This window comes from Globicephala melas, chromosome 9 (assembly GCF_963455315.2).
Source record: "Globicephala melas chromosome 9, mGloMel1.2, whole genome shotgun sequence".
Classification (NCBI taxonomy): domain Eukaryota; kingdom Metazoa; phylum Chordata; class Mammalia; order Artiodactyla; family Delphinidae; genus Globicephala; species Globicephala melas.
Genome location: NC_083322.1, coordinates 75,512,571 through 75,532,974, shown reverse-complemented (window position 1 = coordinate 75,532,974; position 20,404 = coordinate 75,512,571). Strand labels below are relative to the sequence as shown.

Sequence of the window (20,404 nt, the reverse complement as noted above, 5' to 3'; positions counted from 1 at the left end):
AAATTCTGTGTTACAAACCTTCAATGAGGCAGAGAGCTTGTTCCCTACCCAATATCTAGGAGTTAATATGTCTGCCTTGGACCACCTGTTTCCAGGTCTGTTGTTACACGAGGAATGAGGAAAACCTAAAATTTGTAAGTTTTTGTTATACACAGCCAAACCTATTCCTAACTAATCCAATTCCTTTTCTTTCCCTGATGATGCCACTGTCTACCTCTGTGCCTGCAAGACAAATGTTAGAACAGGGACTGGCCCCAGCCAATCTATGGTGGCTATGGAACACAACCATGTTTCTTTGCTTCTGAATGGTTACTTGTGCACTACAATGACAAGGTGGAGCATTTGCAACGCAGACCATCTGGCCTGCACAGCCTAAAATATCTACTCTCTTAGCGTTTCCAGACAAAGTTTGCTAACCCCTGGCCTAGAACATATGCTCCATGGAATCAGACACTTCCTCCCTTTCCTGGTACTTTTTCAGCACGCAGAACAGTACGTGGCACAAGGCAGACAATGAAGATATTCCTTGAAGGACTACATCAAACATGTGAACGCCAACCGGAAATAAGTTAGCCAGGCATAGGTGGACCGGCATATTTATGTATCTTTTAATATAATCAAAAGTTAGCGTTTGGTCTATATTTTGTGTAGTGATCCATCTCTTTCTCTACAATGTTTCTAGCAGTTATGGCAAAGGTGTCCTCAGCTTGTCTGAACATCTGTCATTAACAGAGGGCACTCCTGCCTGGATTGTAACTTCTTTGTTGAAAATGCCGAAATGAAAAGCAGGTGCAACCGGCATCTGTCAGCCTGCATCTTTTGGAAGCCGTCCCATTTGTTTCCTCTTAACACGTGGGATGGACATCTCACAGAGGCCCAGCGCTCAGCCTGCTTACGTCCTGACAAGCACATGAGTCAGAGAGCAGCTCTGTCTTGAGCCAGTGTGATGAACATACGAGGAAGTCTCTTCGCACCCTGGCGATAGGACAGTTCCATTGGACTCAGAGTCCAATGACGGCAGGTAGGGGACAGTCACCTAGTCAGTTTCGTGGACTATTTTTCAGGGATCTCATTCCCAGGGCCCTAGGATAGAAAGCAAATGCCACGACCAAGGAAGCTTTGAAAAATTAGTTTTCCTATCACAAACAAGACTTCTATTCCTACATCTACAAGCTGGTTAGTGTCATATGAAGGTGAGCTGCATGTTTTTGTGGTTTCTGTATAAAGTTACAAACACAAACAGTTCATTCTTTAGTCAGGACTCACAAGTAAATCTCCAAAATGGACATAAACACTTACCCCTATAATCCTTGAAAATATTACTGAAAATGCTGGTTGCAGACCTCCATTTACAATGGCACAAAATATACCAACCACAAAATAAGGCCATTCAGTTATATTCAGCTTCAGAATCCTCCAAAAAGAAACTGGAGGTACATTTTCATCCTGGAGAACACAAAATAATACAACAAACTCGTCAGGAAAAGAACTGATACTTAACTGATTTAATTGATGTACAGTTCTTCTGTATGCAGAAAAATTTTTAAATGAATATATCTTTTTCTTACTTCCTTATCAACTGATGGCTATTTACCTTAAAAAAAAAGTGCTGACAGATTCTGTTATATCGTTCCTTTATTTCTTAAAAATAAATGATTCCATAAACATTTAAGTCTGATCTGACAGTTGGAACGTGACAAGTATATTTATAAGTAAGGATGAAAGAACAAAAATGTTTGTGTTTGAAGACCCACTGTAATCTATCTCTTTACATTATAAATTCTAATTCTAAAATTCTTGTCCTATAAATTCCAACTTGAGTCTAAAATGTTGAGATTTGGATTTGTGGAACAGGCTAGGGGATAGGACAGGAGGATTCTGGATAACCATTTCTTGTTCCCACTCGTATCCCAGCCTTAGCCCACTGGTGAAGACATAAGTCCACAGCCTCCTCCGTACCGAAGTCTCTTCTGTACTAAGCTTTCTGTTTTGGCTTTGTGGTCCATGGATACTCTTGCGAGTTGATTTTCTTCTTATTAGACTGGATCCTAAATCTTTGGGGGACATGTCCAAGGCATCAATTTCACTTTTGGATCCACCAGCTGCATTTTCTAATTCAATTTCATTTCCTTTTGTCTAAAATAAATAAGAAATATGCATAAGCTGGTTAGGCTCAGTTAACCAACAAAAACTAATCCCTTAACAGCAAATATCAAGGAAATGGCAATTTAAGTCTGTATAGGAAAAGGATAAAATTAAACTGCTATTTTCTGGTGTGATTATATCTGAAAATTAAAACCACTAAATGAGTATTCTCAGAAAATATGCTGAAACAACATGGCATCCGTTCCATGTACCTAGTCATATACTTTTTGTGGGTGTTTTTGGCTCAATCATATTTGCTTTGGACCCGTGTTATCAACAGAAATACGGTGCAAACCATATTGTGAGCCACAATTTTTTTCAGTAGCCATGCTAAAAAATGTAAGAGAGGTAAAATCAATTTTTTTTTTTTTTGCAGTACGTGGGCCTCTCACTGCTGTGGCCTCTCCTGTTGCAGAGCATAGGCTCCGGATGCGCAGGCTCAGCAGCCATGGCTCACGGGCCCAGCCGCTCCGCGGCATGTGGGATCTTCCCGGACCGGGGCACGAACCCGTGTCCCCTGCATCGGCAGGCGGACTCTCAACCACTGTGCCACCAGGGAAACCCTAAAATCAATTTTAATTGTATATTTTATCTAAGCTAATGTATCCAAGGTATTAGATCAACATGTAATCAGTGTAAAGACTTTTTGAGATATCCTGCTTTTTTTTTGGTAGACTAAGTCTAAGTCTTTGGACTCTGGTATGCATTTTCAGCCTACAAACACTTCAATTCAGATTAACCACCGCTGAAGTGCTCAATAACCACATGTGGCTAGTGGCTACTTGAGTGGATAGCTCACCTTTAAGCCTTTTTTAACTTTACTTTTCTCTAATTATCCTTCTTTATTTTCCCTCCTTTCTAGACAAAGAAAAAACCTCTAAAAAACATTGGTCGGATCCTGAATCCCACCCAAGTATTTTCTCCCTCTTCTCAAGATAATCAACGGTAACATTTATTTATAGCACTGAACATAGCAAAATCAGCTTATGCCTAACATATCGTGCTTTAGGAAAATGCTAGAGTTAGACTATACCTGCATTGTGACAAGTTTGAAGTAAATGCCTTTCTCCTTCATGAGTTCATCATGACTGCCTTTCTCCACAGTGACTCCATCATCAAGACCAGCAATGACATCAGCATTACGAACTGTGGACAAACGATGCGCGATCACAATGGTGGTCCGGCCTTCTCTGGCCTAAAGAGAGAAAAATTTGGTTTTGGAATACATGAACAACTATCTGGAAAAATTCATTAATTCAAGTTATATTTACTGACCGCCAATGCCTTGGATATTGCAAAACTGTGTAAGCTATATAAGATAGTCTCTGCCTTCAGTAAATGTACAGTTAGTGGTTTAAAATGATATTCTAAAAAAAATTAAAAAATAATAAAAATAAATAAAATGATGTTCTATTATAACTATAAACACAAATATGATAGTCTCATATTAATATTATGTAAGCCTCTAAGTATTTTAACTCAACCTCTCGTAGCCTGTTTATAGTAATCATCAGGGGCTTATATAAAGTAAAACACCCTACAGCCCAAGAATTGGTCAATCAGAGCAGGTACAGGCCAGTTGCTATACTGGTGCATACGAGCTAGCATCAGTCCTGGGAATCACCATGTCCTATCTCACAGGACATTTGGATGATCAAGACAAATAATAAATGTGAAGCAACAAAGTACAGACTTCAGCGTTGTACTGATCTGAACTCAAATATTAGTTCTGCCATTTATGAATTCCAGGAGTTTATACAAATCTTTTAACCTGTGTGAGGCTCAACTTATTCATATATAAAATGGGGATAATAATATAGTGCTAATTTTTAGAGTAGTTGTGATAACTAAATACAACAATGCACAGGAAGCACTGTGATGTATACAGTAAATGCTTAATAAATGATTCTTATTCCTAGGGAGAAGCATTATGGAAAACTGAAGAGCTATGTAAATGTTTAAACGCCCAATCTCATTTTTATTTTCATATGGAACAGAGCCAGAGAACTAGAACTCGCCTGAGATTTCTTTAACCTTTGTAACTCCCAGTGCTTATAATGTTTGTTACTCTATATTTCTCTCCAGGAACTAGCAATAAAATTCTCAAAACAAGCTAACAAAAAAAAAGGTATCAGGATCAGTATGAAAAAGAGAAGTGAAAAACTCTGAGAAGAAAAAAAAAATACATGTTAGAAAAATACTCTCTAGGTGGTAGCAACTAGAAAGTAGAGAAGACAACGGATCAGCTCCATGGATGTTTTCAAAAGTCGGGGATGTGGTATTCCCCCCCAAAATGTGCATGCTAAAGAAAAGGTATTTTTAAATGCAACCTTTCTAAATTCATTTTATTTATAATTTAATACATAGTGCCATGGTAGAATTATAAAATACAGATGTGACATTATAGATAAGCAAAGTGAAGGGGGAAAACGCAGCCACAATCCCATCTCTTTCTATTTTGGTTCACAGAAGTTTTAGTGACCTGCTTTTTCTTCTCTCAACAATCTATTACGCACTCTGACAGGATGTTTAGAGAAACAGCGTTGTTCTGTTATTACACAGAAGAGGAACTGAAGCAAATATGAGTTCATCTTTTTTTTTTTTTTTTTTTTTTTTGCGGTACGCGGGCCTCTCACTGCTGTGGCCTCTCCCGTTGCGGAGCGCAGGCTCAGCGGCCATGGCTCACAGGCCCAGCCGCTCCGCGGCATGTGGGATCTTCCCGGACCGGGGCACGAACCTGCGTCCCCTTCATCGGCAGGCGGATTCTCAACCACTGCACCACCAGGGAAGCCTGTGAGTTCATCTTTGAATTCTACTGGGACACTTCAACTTGGAGCACTTATGGGTTAAAAGGTTTCCCCGTTTCTTGTCCTCACAGAGTTGGCCTGGTTACCATCATACACCAGAGACCAAGCACAGTGCCTGGCACAGCACGAGCACTCAAGTCCAAACTGGTGAATGAGTCACACAGACTCGAGAACTGCTGGAAGGTCAAACTCTGTTGATGGTCAAGGACATTTCATGGCTCAGGTATGTTTCCAACATCGGCAGCTCTCCGGCACTTTCCTGAAGATAAGAGGTTTCTCATTTCCCACAGAGTCTTCAAGAGGCATCTAACATCTTGGAAACTGTAAACCTTCCTCTTGTTGACAACAACGAAAACTCACAAAACCTAAATAACAGGGTCATCGCTAAGGCTAATAAGTTTTCAAGATCACAATAAGAATCCACCTGCCAACACAGGGGACAAGGGTTCGCGCCCTGGTCCGGGAAGATCCCACATGCCGCAGAGTAACTAAGCCTGTGTGCCACAACTACTGAGCCCGCATGCCACAACTACTGAAACCCACGCACCTAGAGCCCGTGCTCTGCATCAGAAGCCACCGCAATGAGAAGCCCACGCACCACAACAAAGAGTAGCCCCCACTCGCTGCAACTAGAGAAAGCCCATGCACAGCAATAAAGACCCAATGTAGCCAAAAATAAAGGAAAAAAAATTTGCAAGTATCTTTCAATGAAAGCTTATTCATCGCTACCTAAAAAATACCAGAGAAATAGAGAGAAGTTAAACAAACAGATGCAAAGAGGCTTGATGGTTTTAATAGCTTTAAGAATCACTTTAGAAGAGATTTTTTTTTTAAACATTAAGAATTAACAATGGAATGTTCTTGTGCTTATAAATCAGCTAGGTTTGAAATGAGGTTCACCCACCTTATCCAGGGCCACCTGAACCACTGCTTCGCTCTCAGTGTCCAGCGCTGAGGTGGCCTCATCCAGCAGCAGGATCTTGGGGTTGCGAACCAGAGCCCGAGCGATGGCGATTCTCTGCTTCTGTCCACCACTCAGCTGGGCCCCTCTCTCTCCAACCAGGGTGTCAAATTTCTACAACACAGAAACCACAGGAGGATTAAGCAACAGAATAAGCTATCTCAGCTCAGATTATAAGATGGCAAGCAGGGACTTCCCTGATGGCGCAATGGTTAAGAATCCACCTGCCAATGCAGGAGACCCGGGGTCGAGCCCTGGTCCGGGAAGATCCCACATGCCACAGAGCAACTAGCTCTGTGCGCCACAACTACTGAGTCTGCGCTCTAGAGCCCGCAAGCCACAACTACTGAGGCCGCATGCCACAACTACTGCAGCCCACGTGCCAAGAGCCTGTGCTCCACAACAAAGAGAAACCACCGTGATAAGAAGCCGCACACTGCAACAAAGAGTAGCCCCCGCTCGCCGCAGCTAGAGAAAGCCCGCGCACAGCAACGAAGACCCAACGCAGCCAAAAAATAAATAAATTTATTAAAAAAAAAAAAAAAAAGATGGCAAGCAATCCCATAAACAACCCAAGCCTCACAGGAAGTATGGTCCAGTTCCTTAAACTTAGTAATAACCAACCCTAATTAAAAAAAATATGTATGTCTACTACTAGTTGATGCTGCTAGAGTTTTAAAATCTGAAGTCATCTTGATTTCCCTTCTTAGGAGGTTCCTCCAGTTTACAGTCATTTCCTAACTTCCTATGCATCAGGCCAGCATTTTACAACCCTCTAGCATGACAAAGATCGAGAAGGACTTACATTAGGCAGTTTCATGATGAAGTCATAGGCGCTGGCTTCCTTCACAGCTTTCTCAATCTCATCCATGGTTACATTTTCACGGCCGTAGCGAATGTTCTCGGCTATGGTGGTAGCAAACAACACAGGTTCCTGACTCACCACACCGATAATTTCCCGCAGATACCTGACATTGATGGTCCTGATGTCCTGTCCATCAATACTGATCTGAAATAAAAAGTAGGTGTGATATTCACACACTGCAGACTTGTGACGTATAATCTGCAAAGGTAACTCAGTGCCGCAGCACCTAGTTCAGCAAGTCATCTCACCACGCCCTCCGTGGGGTCATAGAGCCTCTGTATCAGCTGGACTGTCGTGCTTTTCCCACAGCCGCTGTTTCCAACCAGTGCCACCGTCTGCCCGCTCTCTACCTTCAAGTTGAGGCCCTTCAAGATCTATCATGATGAATAAGAAATAAACTTAAAGGCAAAACACAGATTCTGAGACTATGAACTCAATTCAAAACTAGGTTTAAGGGCTTCCCTGGTGGCGCAGTGGTTGAGAGTCCGCCTGCCGATGCAGGGGACACGGGTTCGTGCCCCGGTCCGGGAAGATCCCACATGCCACGGAGCGGCTAGGCCCATGAGCCACGGCTGCTGGGCCTGCGTGTCCGGAGCCTTGCTCCGCAACGGGAGAGGCCACAACAGTGAGAGGCCCACGTACCACAAAAAAAAAAAAAAAAAACGAAAAAAAAAAACTAGGTTTAAACATACATTTTTTTTAAACAATCTCTAAAGGGAAGTATCAGACACGCTTCATCCAATACATTGTTGAATCACTGATTAATCATTTATCACTGTACCTTAACTTCGTTTCGAGATGGGTAATTGAAGTGAACATTTCTGAATTCCAGATTTCCCTTAATATTATCGGGTTTGCACCCGTTCTTCGAATAGCTGTCGATGCTTGGTTTCTAAACAGAATAAAATTTCAGAAGATGACTAGGTTACAATAACTACTTTTAGTGACATCTGTGGAGAGTTGAATAAAGTGATAAAGAAAATCAACTTTTTTAGACAGATAAAGGGCCAGCCCAGACTTACGTTATCAATGATCTTAAAGATTTCATAAGCTGCTCCTCTTGCATTTGCAAATGCCTCAATGCTTGGAGATGCCTGTCCAACACTAAAAGCCCCAATTAATACGGAAAAGAAGACCTGAGGAATGTGAAGGAAAAACATCAAGTTACTTAGTGTTTAGTACATTTTTTCATACTTCTTCTAACATCGCTAATTAAATTTTTAAATGGCAAAGGCAACATATCAATACTGGCTGTTAAAAATATTTTTAAAGTTGAAGTACTATACAGTTTAGAATGCTGAATTAGTCTTACTGGCTCAGTGAAACAATAAATTCTATATGACTAGAATATTTTTATATGTCTTCAATGGCCAAGAATTTTGGTTCAGGTCATCAGTAGGGTACAGTGGAAACAAACCCTATTATGAGAGTCAGAAGCCCAAAGTCTGAATCCTGGATTGAGCACTGACTGGCTTTATGTCTTCAGGTGATTCTCCTAGATCTCTGGGCTTCAATTTCTTTATTTGCAAAAACAGGCAAGATTCTATCTATTTTCCCTACCGGGCAACCTTAATGTTCTTGTATCAAGTGAAACGGTACATATGAAAGTATTTTGTGAAGTATAAAGCACACATTCTTTCTCAGATGGAGTCTCTCTGCCCTCCACCAGATTGTATACTCTTTGAGGTCTGATGAACCGTTTATTTTTGTTTGTTTTTCTTCATTTTGCCCAAATCCGTTTCTTATTGGTAGACTTGATACCGTTTTTCTTCAGGGGTTAAAGGGAACTAATGTCACTATTCACTTCTTTCTAAATCACACAGTAGTTATATTACCCAACAACTTACATAGAAGGAATTTTTTTTTTTTTTTTTTTTTTTTTTTTTGCTGTACGCGGGCCTCTCACTGCTGTGGCCTCTCCCGTTGCGGAGCACAGGCTCCGGACGCGCAGGCTCAGTGGCCATGGCTCACGGGCCTAGCCGCTCCGCGGCATGTGGGATCTTCCCGGACCGGGGCACGAACCTGTGTCCCCTGCATCGGCAGGCGGGCTCTCAACCACTGCGCCACCAGGGAAGCCCACATAGAAGGAATTTTGCTAAGTGATTCTCTACTCATGTTCTCGGTTAGTCCTTTACAACAACGCTAAAAATTATGGCATCTTATTCCTGCCATTTCCATTTTGCAGAAGAGGTAAGAGAGTCTTGAAAAGTCTAGGTGGCTGAAGCGAATCATACAGCTACTAAGTGGCAGAGCCGGAATTTGAACCAAGACGGCCTGATATCAAATCCCAGTCTCTTGCTCGCTATTCTTTGCATTATTTAATAATTCTGCGAAAATATATGCTCCAACACTCAAACCAACACTACGAAATTTCACTGCATGTTAATAGTGAGTCATCTCTTAATATAACATCACTTACAGTGAGTACTTGTCCAATAGAATAATCTTCTGACAGGACTAAGGAGGTCCCATACCAGAATGCCAGAGCGTATGATGCATAGATCAACAGGAAAGCAGCACCCATAGAAATGTTGGCTGTAATAGCTTTCTTTATTCCAATTCTTTTAGCTTCTTCCAAATTTTTGTTGTACCTGGGAGAAGTAACAAAAATTAGCACACATACCTATCAATCTTATGAAACGGGTCAATACAGCATGATGGTCATTGCGTACACAGGATGTGCCACGGCCTGGGGGGGGTGTTTCACATGTATTTTCTCCTTTTGTCCACACACTGATCCCATGATGCTAGTATTATGTTAATCCCTTCTTGTAGAAGACAAAACTGAGGCCTTATGGAAATTAAGTAATTTGTCGAGGGATGTTCTAAAAAGCACCTTCTCTGACTTCGGCAATAGTGAAATAAATGAAGTAATACTTAGTGAACTTCCAGAACTTGCATCGTTTCATACATAAGACAAAACAGAAGCTATGAAAACACCCGCGTTTTCCCTTGAAAATCTGCATGTGTTTAAAATGTACTAATAAAATGAAGATAAAATGCTAGAAAGTGCTCAATATAGGTGAGTCCTTTAAACCTCTGAATATCAAGTCTGCTCCCCGCCCTGCTTCCCCCTGGGCCTGCTGGAAGAACCAAATGAGAAAATACATGTGTGAGAGCATTTTAAGAGCTCTGAATTGCCATCCAAGACTTTTTACATGTAAATAAACTGTCTAGTTTATCTTACTTCCACAGATGTTTATTTTAAAAATCACTGACCTGAAAAAATTATTTGGCTTAAAGTATATAATAGTCCATCACTATGTATCAGTGTCCCCTTCCTCGGCCTTTCTATACATTGCCTACTACCCATCCCCTCTGTCAATGCCTCCGACGTTGGTCCTGTCATGGCTACTCACTGCTGGAGGAAGGGGCTCTCCCTGGTGGCATGGGCCACCCAAGGCCTTCTGGCTGCCTCAAGGACGGAGCAAATCAAGATCTCAGTACTATAACCCTGTAATCTGTTCACAGCACAAAAATCTGCACTACATTAGCCAAACTTGGAGAACACCTGTTAATAATTCTTACAGCATATACAGGGAAATACACAAAAGAGGGCAAAAGCAAGGAAGCAAACAAAAACCAAAGCAATGTTAGAGTCCACTGACAGATATTTCTCTCTCTTTCTAATCACTTAACACTTACTCCCAAACGGCAATTCAAGTACTTTTTACACCCTGGGAAACTGGTTAATTTCTGATATTCAAGGTAAGTAAAGGAGATGGCCTCTGTAACTTTACCTTCATTTGAAAGGAACATGGCAGACTGCTTTCCTTAAGAAGAGAGATGTGGAGATAAGCAAATGGGGCCCTAATTTAAAGAAAAAGAAGGATCTTTGCAAATATAGAATCATGGTAAAATTATTAGAGAAATAGGACAGATTATAATTGAGCCTTAAATCTGTCCTTATCCTCTCTCAATCACAACTCCTTGCAGGAAGAGGAGCTCACAATTGTTGACATGGAAGAATTTATTTCCATACAGAGTATATATTCTGAGGTCTTTGATCCATAAACACATGACTATGTAAATATTATGCGGTATTATATTTATTTTTTGGAGCATCTGTCCCATTCGTTAGAATGTAGAAGCAGAAGTCAAGCCTTGCTCAGATATCAGCATGCATTCTTTCTTGCCTTCATGCCTTTTAAAAACTACTTCACCAATAACCAGTTAACCAAAGGCATGGCCAAATGAAAATTACATGACTACTGCCTAAAGAGCAAATTTAAACAGAACTTCATGGTGATAAAATGGTAATATATTATTAGAGTTTCTCCCTCCAAAAATGTAAATCCCAAACTTGCCAGTTATAATCTTTGACCAACAAATTATTTTTGAGAAATGTATTTCAATGGTTGATATATATCCCTCCCACTTTATGAGGTGATTTGATGTGAAAGTATTACTAGGCATAAATTATACATGATGACATTTAAGTAACTTTAATGCTATGAGTCAAACCCTGTTATTTCCTTTATTTCAGTTCTTGCTTACCAAGACTAATGTAGAAATCATTTCACTGATATGCTGTGTCCCAAGTAGCCAGAGGAAACTTTTGCACAGGCAGAAGAAACAAGGAAGAAAATCATTTAGATGCCAGAAAAGATAAAGGAAGAAAAGAAGAGGGTAAGGAAGCAGGAAAAACAAACAATACTACTTTTACATAGGCTTTGATACACATATAACACCAGATATTAAAATCATTAATTCATTATAAGCTTTAGTATGAAAATGATAATGTAGGATTTCCTAAAAGGGGCAAAGTTACATAATAAAACAATGACATTTAGAAAAAACTATTCTTAAATAATATGAAAATATATATCAGTGACACAAATAGCCCCTTACGAGAGCAAGGAACAATTTTTGCTAAGCAAAGAGAAATCAATACTAACAGGTCAACATATGCAAGACACACACGAGAGAAAAATATAATTAAATGAAGGAGAATAAAACTATTGTATACTACTGAATTAAATTCACTCTAAATTCTGAGAGACTTTGAGAGATCCTACTATACCTGCTAATTTCAAGAGAAAAATCAGACTAAAACCTTAATTACTTGTCTATGTGGAAGCAGAGAAGGGAAGAGCAAGAACTAGAAAGAAAACTGAAGAATTATATTTGGTCTAAGGATAATTTTAACAATTCTACTTCCAAATTAAATCCTCAATCTAGGAACTTATCACCCTTCTCCTGGACTACTTCAACAGTCTTCCAAGTAAATCTCTGACAGCTCTCATACATTCACCAGACCAATTACAGGCAGAGAAATGGTTTTAAAACGTAATGTAGATTGTCACTCCCTTGTTTAAAACCCTCAACCGCTTCCCTGTGCCCTTAGAGTTAGACCCTAACTCCTCACCAGGGTCTGCAAGTCCCCTTGTTCCGGCCCCCACCCACCCTCAACAGCCTTTCTTCATCTCAATCTCCTCTCACTCAACTGAACTCCAGGCACACAAGCCTTAGGATATTTTCTAGAATATACCAAAGTCTTTGCCACCTCAGGAAATCTGGAGGACTCCTCTATCCCTACCCCTACTAGAGCAGGATTTTCCTCATCCCTCAAGTCCCAGCCTCCATGAAACCACCTCAAACATCCATCATACCTTCCTTATCATCGTTCAAGTAAATTTGTCCTCCCTACCCTCATGGGCACACTCTTTGATTGCTTCATAGCACATTTTAAAAATTCATGATTTAATTCATGTCTTTGATGATCTCTTTCTTATCTTCCTTACTACTTTCCTGCCTCCCTTCCTTCCCTTTTCTTCACCTTACTGTTTTGACTGGGGATAACACGAAGGCAAATATCCCCAGAGCCTAGCATAGTGCATGGGGTGTGTTAGATGCTGGATAAATTTGCTGAATGAATTGAACTTTCAAGAAATGGCCAAGACGGAAAGAACCTTAGGCCATCAGGTGGCAGTCCTGAGCCTACTCTTGATCTTCAGGCAAAACTAACTTCCAGGGCTTCCCTGGTGGCGCAGTGGTTGAGAGTCCGCCTGCCGATGCAGGGGACATGGGTTCGTGCCCCAGTCCGGGACGATCCCACATGCCACGGAGCAGCTGGGCCCGTGAGCCATGGCCGCTGAGCCTGCGCGTCCGGAGCCTGTGCTCCGCAACGGGAGAGGCCACAACAATGAGAGGCCCGCGTACTGCAAAAAAAAAAAAAACACAAAAAAACTAACTAACTTCCAGTTCTCTAGAGGAGAATGATCTTTCAAAGATACATTCCAGTAACTAATATCTTCTGAAGAAATGATTCTACACCTGAAATGAATCTTTGAATATACCTGTGTAAGCCCATTTGCTTATTCTTATAATAAAAAGTTAATCAAAATCTTCTCTAAAACAACAAAAAAATTTGTACCTAATTTCTTAAAGCACTCCATTTAAAAAACCTCAATTCTTTTAAAATTTCAGTGAACTAAAATGATCAGATTTATCTAAGTTCTGAATATTGGACTTGACTCCTATTATGTCCTTTCCCTCCTTACCCAGGTTACATCACATACATTATTGTTTTTCATCGCTAATAATAATATCTTCTCAACTTATGTTCTTCAAATTTTGGATGCCATTAATTTAAAAAGTATTATAGGGACTTCCCTGCTGGCACAGTAGTTAAGAATCCACCTGCCAATGCAGGGGACGTGGGTTTGATCCCTGGTCTGGGAAGATCCCATATGCTGTGGAGCAACTAGGCCGAAGAGACACAACTACTGAATCCTGGGAGCCACAACTACTGAAGCCTGCATGCCCTAGAGCCCACATGCTACAACTATTGAGTCCACGTTCTGCAACTACTGAAGCCTGCGTGGCTAGAGCCCATGCTCCCCAATGAGAAGCTATCATAATGAGAAGCCCGCGCACTGCAACAAAGAGTAACCCCCGCTCGCCACAACTAGAGAAAGCCAGTGCAAAGCAATGAAGACCCAATGCAGCCAAAAAAATAAAAATAAAAAGTATTATAATTTTGTTATTTTATGTAGCATTAAAAAGGAGTATAGGGCTTCCCTGGTGGCGCAGTGGTTGAGAGTCCGCCTGCAGACGCAGGGGACGCAGGTTCGTGCCCCAGTCCGGGAGGATCCCACATGCCGCGGAGCGGCTTGTGAGCCATGGCCGCTGGGCCTGCACGTACTGGGCCTGCACGTACGGAGCCTGTGCTCCGCAACGGGAGAGTCCACGGCAGTGCGAGGCCCGCATACCAAAAAAAGAAAAAAAAGGAGTATAGGAGGTGGAGTCAAGATAGCGTACTAAAAGGACGCAGAATTCGCGTCTCCTCACAAAAAGGGCACCTAACAGGCACCCCTGGGGGACCATGGACACCTAAGGGGATGGGAGGAACCCCCTGCGACCGGGTAGGATGTGGGGAGGGGGGAGGAGAACTGGAGGCAGGACAGGACCAGCACCCCTGAGGGGCAGCTGGGGGAGGGGAACGGATCCAACGCCCGAAGGGGGAAATTGGGGGACCACTGGGAGGGCAGAGGATCAAAAGGGAGCGTGGCCAGGTTTCCCCTGCCACTTGGACCCCCAGGAACCTGCTGAGATCCGAGGCCTGATCCTCTGCCCACCGAGGCCCCCTCCAGCTGCGCAGGTCCTGAGGGAGTGGGAAGGAGGAAAGGGGGAGCAAAAATAAAGGCCAGATCTCTGGGACCAGCACCCCTGAGGGGCGGCTAGGGGAAGGGAGGAATTCCTACACCCAGCGGGACCCACCCACCATTAGGGGTCCAGCAGCAATGGGGGAGATCCGGGGCGAGACAGTGGGGGAGGGCCACGAAGTAACGTAAACGGGGCCAGCTCTTTCCCTGACCACTTAGGAACGGGGAAGCCTGTTGAGCTCCTGGGCCTAATACTCTGCCCTCGGAGCCTCCCTCCTGCCACGCAGAGCCCAAGCCCCGCCCCTACAACGCCACCGAGGGCCCTACCTCTACACTCGGAGACGCCCTCCCACAAGCTCGGCCTAAACCCCACCCACACACCCTCACCAGGGCCTTACCGCCAAACTCCGGAACGCCACACTCCAGAAGTCCTCCTTGGGTGATGCCTCTCCCATTCCACAGGTCCTAGGCAGACGCCCCGCCCCAAGCTTGAACACAGCCCCACCTAGGCCCTATCAAATGCTCAAACGTCATCCCCCAACCCGTCTAGGTCCCGCCCCACCCTAAACCCCACCCCTGCCTAAGTTCTACCCTGCCTAAACTCCGCCCCCATAGCCAAGGCTTTTTTTTTTTTTTTTTCCTTACTGTGCCGTGAGCTTGCAGAATCTTGGTTCTCGGGCAGGAGATCGGGCCCGAGCTCCTGCGATGGGAGCTCCGACTCTAAAGCGCTGGACAACAGGGAACCTCAGAACCCAAGGAATATCAATTAGAGTGAGGCCTCCCAGAGGTCCTCAACTCAGCACCAAGACCCAGCTCTATCCAACTACTGCAAACTCCAGTGCTGGATGACGCAGGCCAAACACCCAGTAAGACAGAATTACAGCACCACCCATCAAAAAATAATAATAATAATTAAACGACAAAAAAATGTTACAGACGAAGGAGCAAGGGAAAAACCTACAAGACCAATTAAATGAAGACAAAATAGGCACTCTACCTGAAAAAGAATTCAGAGTTATGATAGTAAAGATGATCCAAACTCTTGAAAACAGAATGGAGAAAATACAAGAAACATTTAACAAGGATCTAGAAGAACTAAAGAGCAAACAAACAGTGATAAACAACACAATTACTGAAATTAAAAATACTCTACAGGTAATCAATAACAGAATAACTGAGGCAGAAGAATATATAAGTCAGCTGGAAGATAAAATGGTGGGAATAACTGGCAGGGAGCAGAATAAAGAAAAAAAGAATTAAAGGATGAGGACAGTCTCAGAGACCTCTGGGACAACATAAAATGCTCCAACATTCGAGTTATCAGGGTCCCAGAAGAAGAAGAGAAACAGAAAAGGTCTGAGAAACTATTTGAAGAAATTATAGTCAAAAACTTCCCTAACATGGGAAAGGAAATAGTCAGTCAAGTCCAGGGAGTGCAGAGTCCCATACAGGATAAACCCAAATTGAAACATGCCGAGACCCGTATAAATCAAACTATCAAAAATTAACTACAAAGAAAAAATATTAAAAGCAGCAAGAGAAAAGCAACAAATAACATACAAGGGAATCCCCATAAGGTTAACAGCTGATCTTTCAGCAGAAACTCTGCAAGCCAGAAGGGACTGGCAGGACATATTTAAAGTGATGAAAGGGAAAAACCTACAACGAAGATTACTACACCAGCAAGGATATCATTCAGATTCGATGAAGGAATTAAAACCTTTACAGACAAGCAAAAGCTGAGAGAGTTCAGCACCACCAAACCAGCCTTACAGCAAATGCTATAGGAACTTCTCTAGGCAGGAAACACAAGACAAGGAAAAGACCTACAATAACAAACCCAAAACAATTAAGAAAATGGTAATAGAAACATACATATTGACAACTACCTTAAATGTAAATAGATTAATGCTCCAACCAAAAAACACATAGACTGGCTTAATGGATACAAAAACAAGACCCACATATAAGCTGTCTACAAGAGACCCACTTCAAACCTAGGGACACATACAGACTGAATGTGAGGGGATGGAAAAAGATATTCCATGCGAATGGAAATCAAAAGAAAACTGTAGTAGCAATTCTCATATCAGACAAAGTAGACTTTAAAATAAAGACTACCACAAGAGACAAAGAAGGACACTACATAATGATCAAGGGATCAATCCAAGAAGAAGTTATAACAATTGTAAATATTTATACACCCAACATAGGAGCACCTCAATACATAGGCAAATGCTAACAGCCATAAAAGGGGAAATCGACAGTAACACAATCATAGTAGGGGACTTTAACACCCCACTTTCACCAATGGACAGATCAACCAAAATGAAAATATATAAGGAAACACAAACTTTAACTGATACATTAAACAAGATGGACTTAATTGATATTTACAGGACATTCCATCCAAAAACAACAGAATACACTTTCTTTCAGTGCTCATGGAGCATTCTCCAGGATAGACCATATCTTGGATCACAAATCAAGCCTAGGTAAATTAAGAAAATTGAAATCGTATCAAGTATCTTTTCCGACCACAACGCTATGAGACTAGATATCAATTACAGGAAAAAAACTGTAAAACAAAAAAATACAAACACATGAGGCTAAACAATACACTACTAAATAACCAAGAGATCACTGAAGAAATGAAAGAGGAAATTAAAAAATACCTAGAAACAAATGACAATGAAAACACAACGACCCAAAATCTATGAGATGCAGCAAAAGCAGTTATAAGAGGGAAGTTTATAGCAACACAATCCTACCTCAAGGAACAAGAAAAATCTCAAATAAACAACCTAACCTTACACCTAAATCAATTAGAGAAAGAAGAACAAAAAAACCCAAAGTTAGCAGAAGGAAAGAAATCATAAAGATCACAGCAGAAATAAATGTAATAGAAATGAATGAAACAATAGCAAAGATCAATAAAACTAAAAACTGGTTCTTTGAGAAGATAAACAAAATTGATAAACCATTAGCCAGACTCATCAAGAAAAAAGGAAAAAGACTCAAGTCTATAGAATTAGAAATGAAAAAGGAGAAGTAACAACTGACACTGCTGAAATCAAAGGATCCTGAGAGATTACTACAAGCAATTATATGCCAATAAAATGGGCAACCTGGAAGAAATGGACAAATTCTTAGCAAAGCACAACCTTCCAAGACTGAACCAGGAAGAAATAGAAAATATAAGCAGACCAATCACAAGCACTGAAATTAAAACAGTGATTAAAAATCTTCCAACAAACAAAAGCCCAAGACCAAATGGCTTCACAGGTGAACTCTATCAAACATTTAGAGAAGTGCTAACACCTATCTTTCTCAAACTCTTCCAAAATATAGCAGACGGAGAAACACTCCCAAACTCATTCTACGAGACCACCATCACCCTGATACCAAAACCAGACAAAGATGTCACAAAAAAAGAAAACTACAGGCCAATATCACTGCTGAACACAGATGCAAAAATCCTCAGCAAAATACTAGCAAACAGAATCCAACAGCACACTAAAAGGATCATACACCATGATCAAGTGGGGTTTATCCCAGGAATGCAAGGATTCTTCAATATATGCAAATCAATCAATGTGATACACCATATTAACAAATTGAAGGATAAAAACCATATGATCATCTCAATAGATGCAGAGAAAGCTTCTGACAAAATTCAACACCCATTTATGATAAAAACCCTCCAGAAAGTAGGCATAGAGGGAACTTACCTCACCATAATAAAGGCCATATATGAAAAATGCACAGCCAACATCATTCTCAATGGTGAAAAACTGAAACCATTTCCTCTAAGATCAGGAACAAGACAAGGTTGCCCACTCTCACCACTATTACTCAACATTGTTTTGGAAGTCCTAGCCACGGCAATCAGAGAAGAAAAAGAAATAAAAGGAATACAAATTGGAAAAGAAGAAGTAAAACTGTCACTGTTTGCAGAAGACATGATACTATACATAGAGAATCCTAAAGATGCTACCAGAAAACTACTAGAGCTAATCAATGAATTTGGTAAAGTAGCAGGATACAAAATTAATGCACAGAAATGTCTTGCATTCCTATACACTAATGATGAAAAATCTGAAAGAGAAATTAAGGAAACACTCCCATTTGCCATTGCAACAAAAAGAAAAAAAATACCTAGGAATAAACCTACCTAAGGAGACAAAAGACCTGTATGCAGAAAACTGTAAGACACTGATGAAAGAAATTAAAGATGATACAGATAGATGGAGAGATATACTATGTTCTTGGATTGGAATAATCAACATTGTGAAAATGACTATACTACCCAAAGCAATCTACAGATTCAATGCAATCCCTATCAAACTACCAATGGCATTTTTCACAGAACTAGAACAAAAAATTGCACAACATGTATGGAAACACAAAAGACCAAATAGCCAAAACAATTTGAGAAAGAAAAACAGAGGTGGAGGAATCAGGCTCCCTGATTTCAGACTATACTACAAAGCTACAGTAATCAAGACAGTCTGGTACTGGCACAAAAACAGAAATATAGATCAATGGAACAGGATAGAAATCCCAGACATAAACCCATGCACATATGGTCAACTTATCTTTGATAAAGGAGGCAAGAATATAAAATGGAGCAAAGACAGCTTCTTCAATGAGTGGTGCTGGGAAAACTGGACAGCTACATGTAAAAGTATGAGATTAGATCACTCCCTAACACCATACACAAAAATAAACTCAAAATGGATTAAAGACCTAAATGTAAGGCCAGACACTATCAAACTCTTAGAGGAAAACATAGGCAGGACCCTCTATGACATAAATCACAGCAAGATCCTTTTTGACCCACCTCCTAGAGAAATGGAAATAAAAACAAAAATAAACAAATGGGACCTAATGAAACTTCAAAGCTGTTGTACAGCAAAGGAAACTATAAACAAGACGAAAAGACAACCCTCAGAATGGGAAAAAATATTTGCAAATGAAGCAACAGACAAAGGATTAATCTCCAAAATATACAAGCAGCTCATGCAGCTCAATATCAAAAAAACAAACCCAATCCAAAAATGGGCAGAAGAACTAAACAGATATCTCTCCACAGAAGATATACAGATAGCAAACAAACACATGAAAGGATGCTCAACATCATTAATCATTAGAGAAATGCAAATGAAAACTACAATGAGGTATCACCTCACACCGGTCAGAATGGCCATCGTCAAAAAAATCTACAAACAATAAATGCTGGAGACGGTGTGGAGAAAAGGGAACCCTCTTGCACTGTTGGTGGGCATGTAAATTGATACAGTAACTATGGAGAACAGTATGGAGGTTCCTTAAAAAACTAAAAAGAGAACTACCATAGGACCCAGCAATCCTACTACTGGGCATATACCATGAGAAAACCGTAATTCAAAAAGAGTCATGTACCACAATGTTCATTGCAGCACTATTTACAATAGCCAGGACATGGAAGCAACCTAAGTGTCCATCGACAGATGAATGGATAAAGAAGATGTGGCATATATATACAATGGAATATTACTCAGCCATAAAAAGAATCGAAATTGAGTCATTTGTAGTGAGGTGGATGGACCTAGAGTGTGTCATACAGAGTGAAGTAAGTCAGAAAGAGAAAAACAAATACTGCAGGCTAACACATATATATGGAATCTAAAGAAAAAAAATTGGTTCTGATGAACCTAGGGGCAGGACCGGAATAAAGACGTAGACATAGAGAATGGACTTGAGGACATGGGGGAGGGGGAAGGGTAAGCTGGGACAACGTAAAGAGTAGCACTGACAGATATGCACTACCAAATGTAAAATAGCTAGCTAGTGGGAAGCAGCTACAAAACACAGGGAGATCAGCTCAGTGCTTTGCGATCACCTGGAGGGGTGGGATAAGGAGGGTGGGAGGGAGATGCAAGAGAGAGGTGATATGGAGATATACATATGCATATAGCAGATTCACTTTGTTATACAGCAGAAACTAACACAACATTGTAAAGCAATTATACTCCTA

At 41.1% G+C, this 20,404-nt stretch overlaps 1 protein-coding gene across 3 annotated transcripts in view; it reads right to left on the bottom strand.

Moving 5' to 3' along the window:
* ABCB1 (ATP binding cassette subfamily B member 1) overlaps positions 1–20,404 on the bottom strand; it is a 110,783-nt gene that overhangs the window by 39,335 nt on the left and 51,044 nt on the right. For 2 of the 3 annotated variants that reach the window (XM_030857023.2, XM_060304723.1), the window contains 9 exons: positions 9,198–9,369; positions 7,801–7,914; positions 7,560–7,670; positions 7,027–7,152; positions 6,719–6,922; positions 5,857–6,027; positions 3,179–3,340; positions 1,960–2,136; positions 1,300–1,446 (listed from right to left, as the gene is read on the bottom strand). In XM_030857023.2, the coding sequence (XP_030712883.1) occupies positions 1,300–1,446; positions 1,960–2,136; positions 3,179–3,340; positions 5,857–6,027; positions 6,719–6,922; positions 7,027–7,152; positions 7,560–7,670; positions 7,801–7,914; positions 9,198–9,369 (1,384 nt within the window). Of the gene's footprint in view, positions 1–1,299; positions 1,447–1,959; positions 2,137–3,178; positions 3,341–5,856; positions 6,028–6,718; positions 6,923–7,026; positions 7,153–7,559; positions 7,671–7,800; positions 7,915–9,197; positions 9,370–11,275; positions 11,295–20,404 lie in introns of those variants that run through there. The other variant, XM_060304724.1, reaches the window with a different exon arrangement.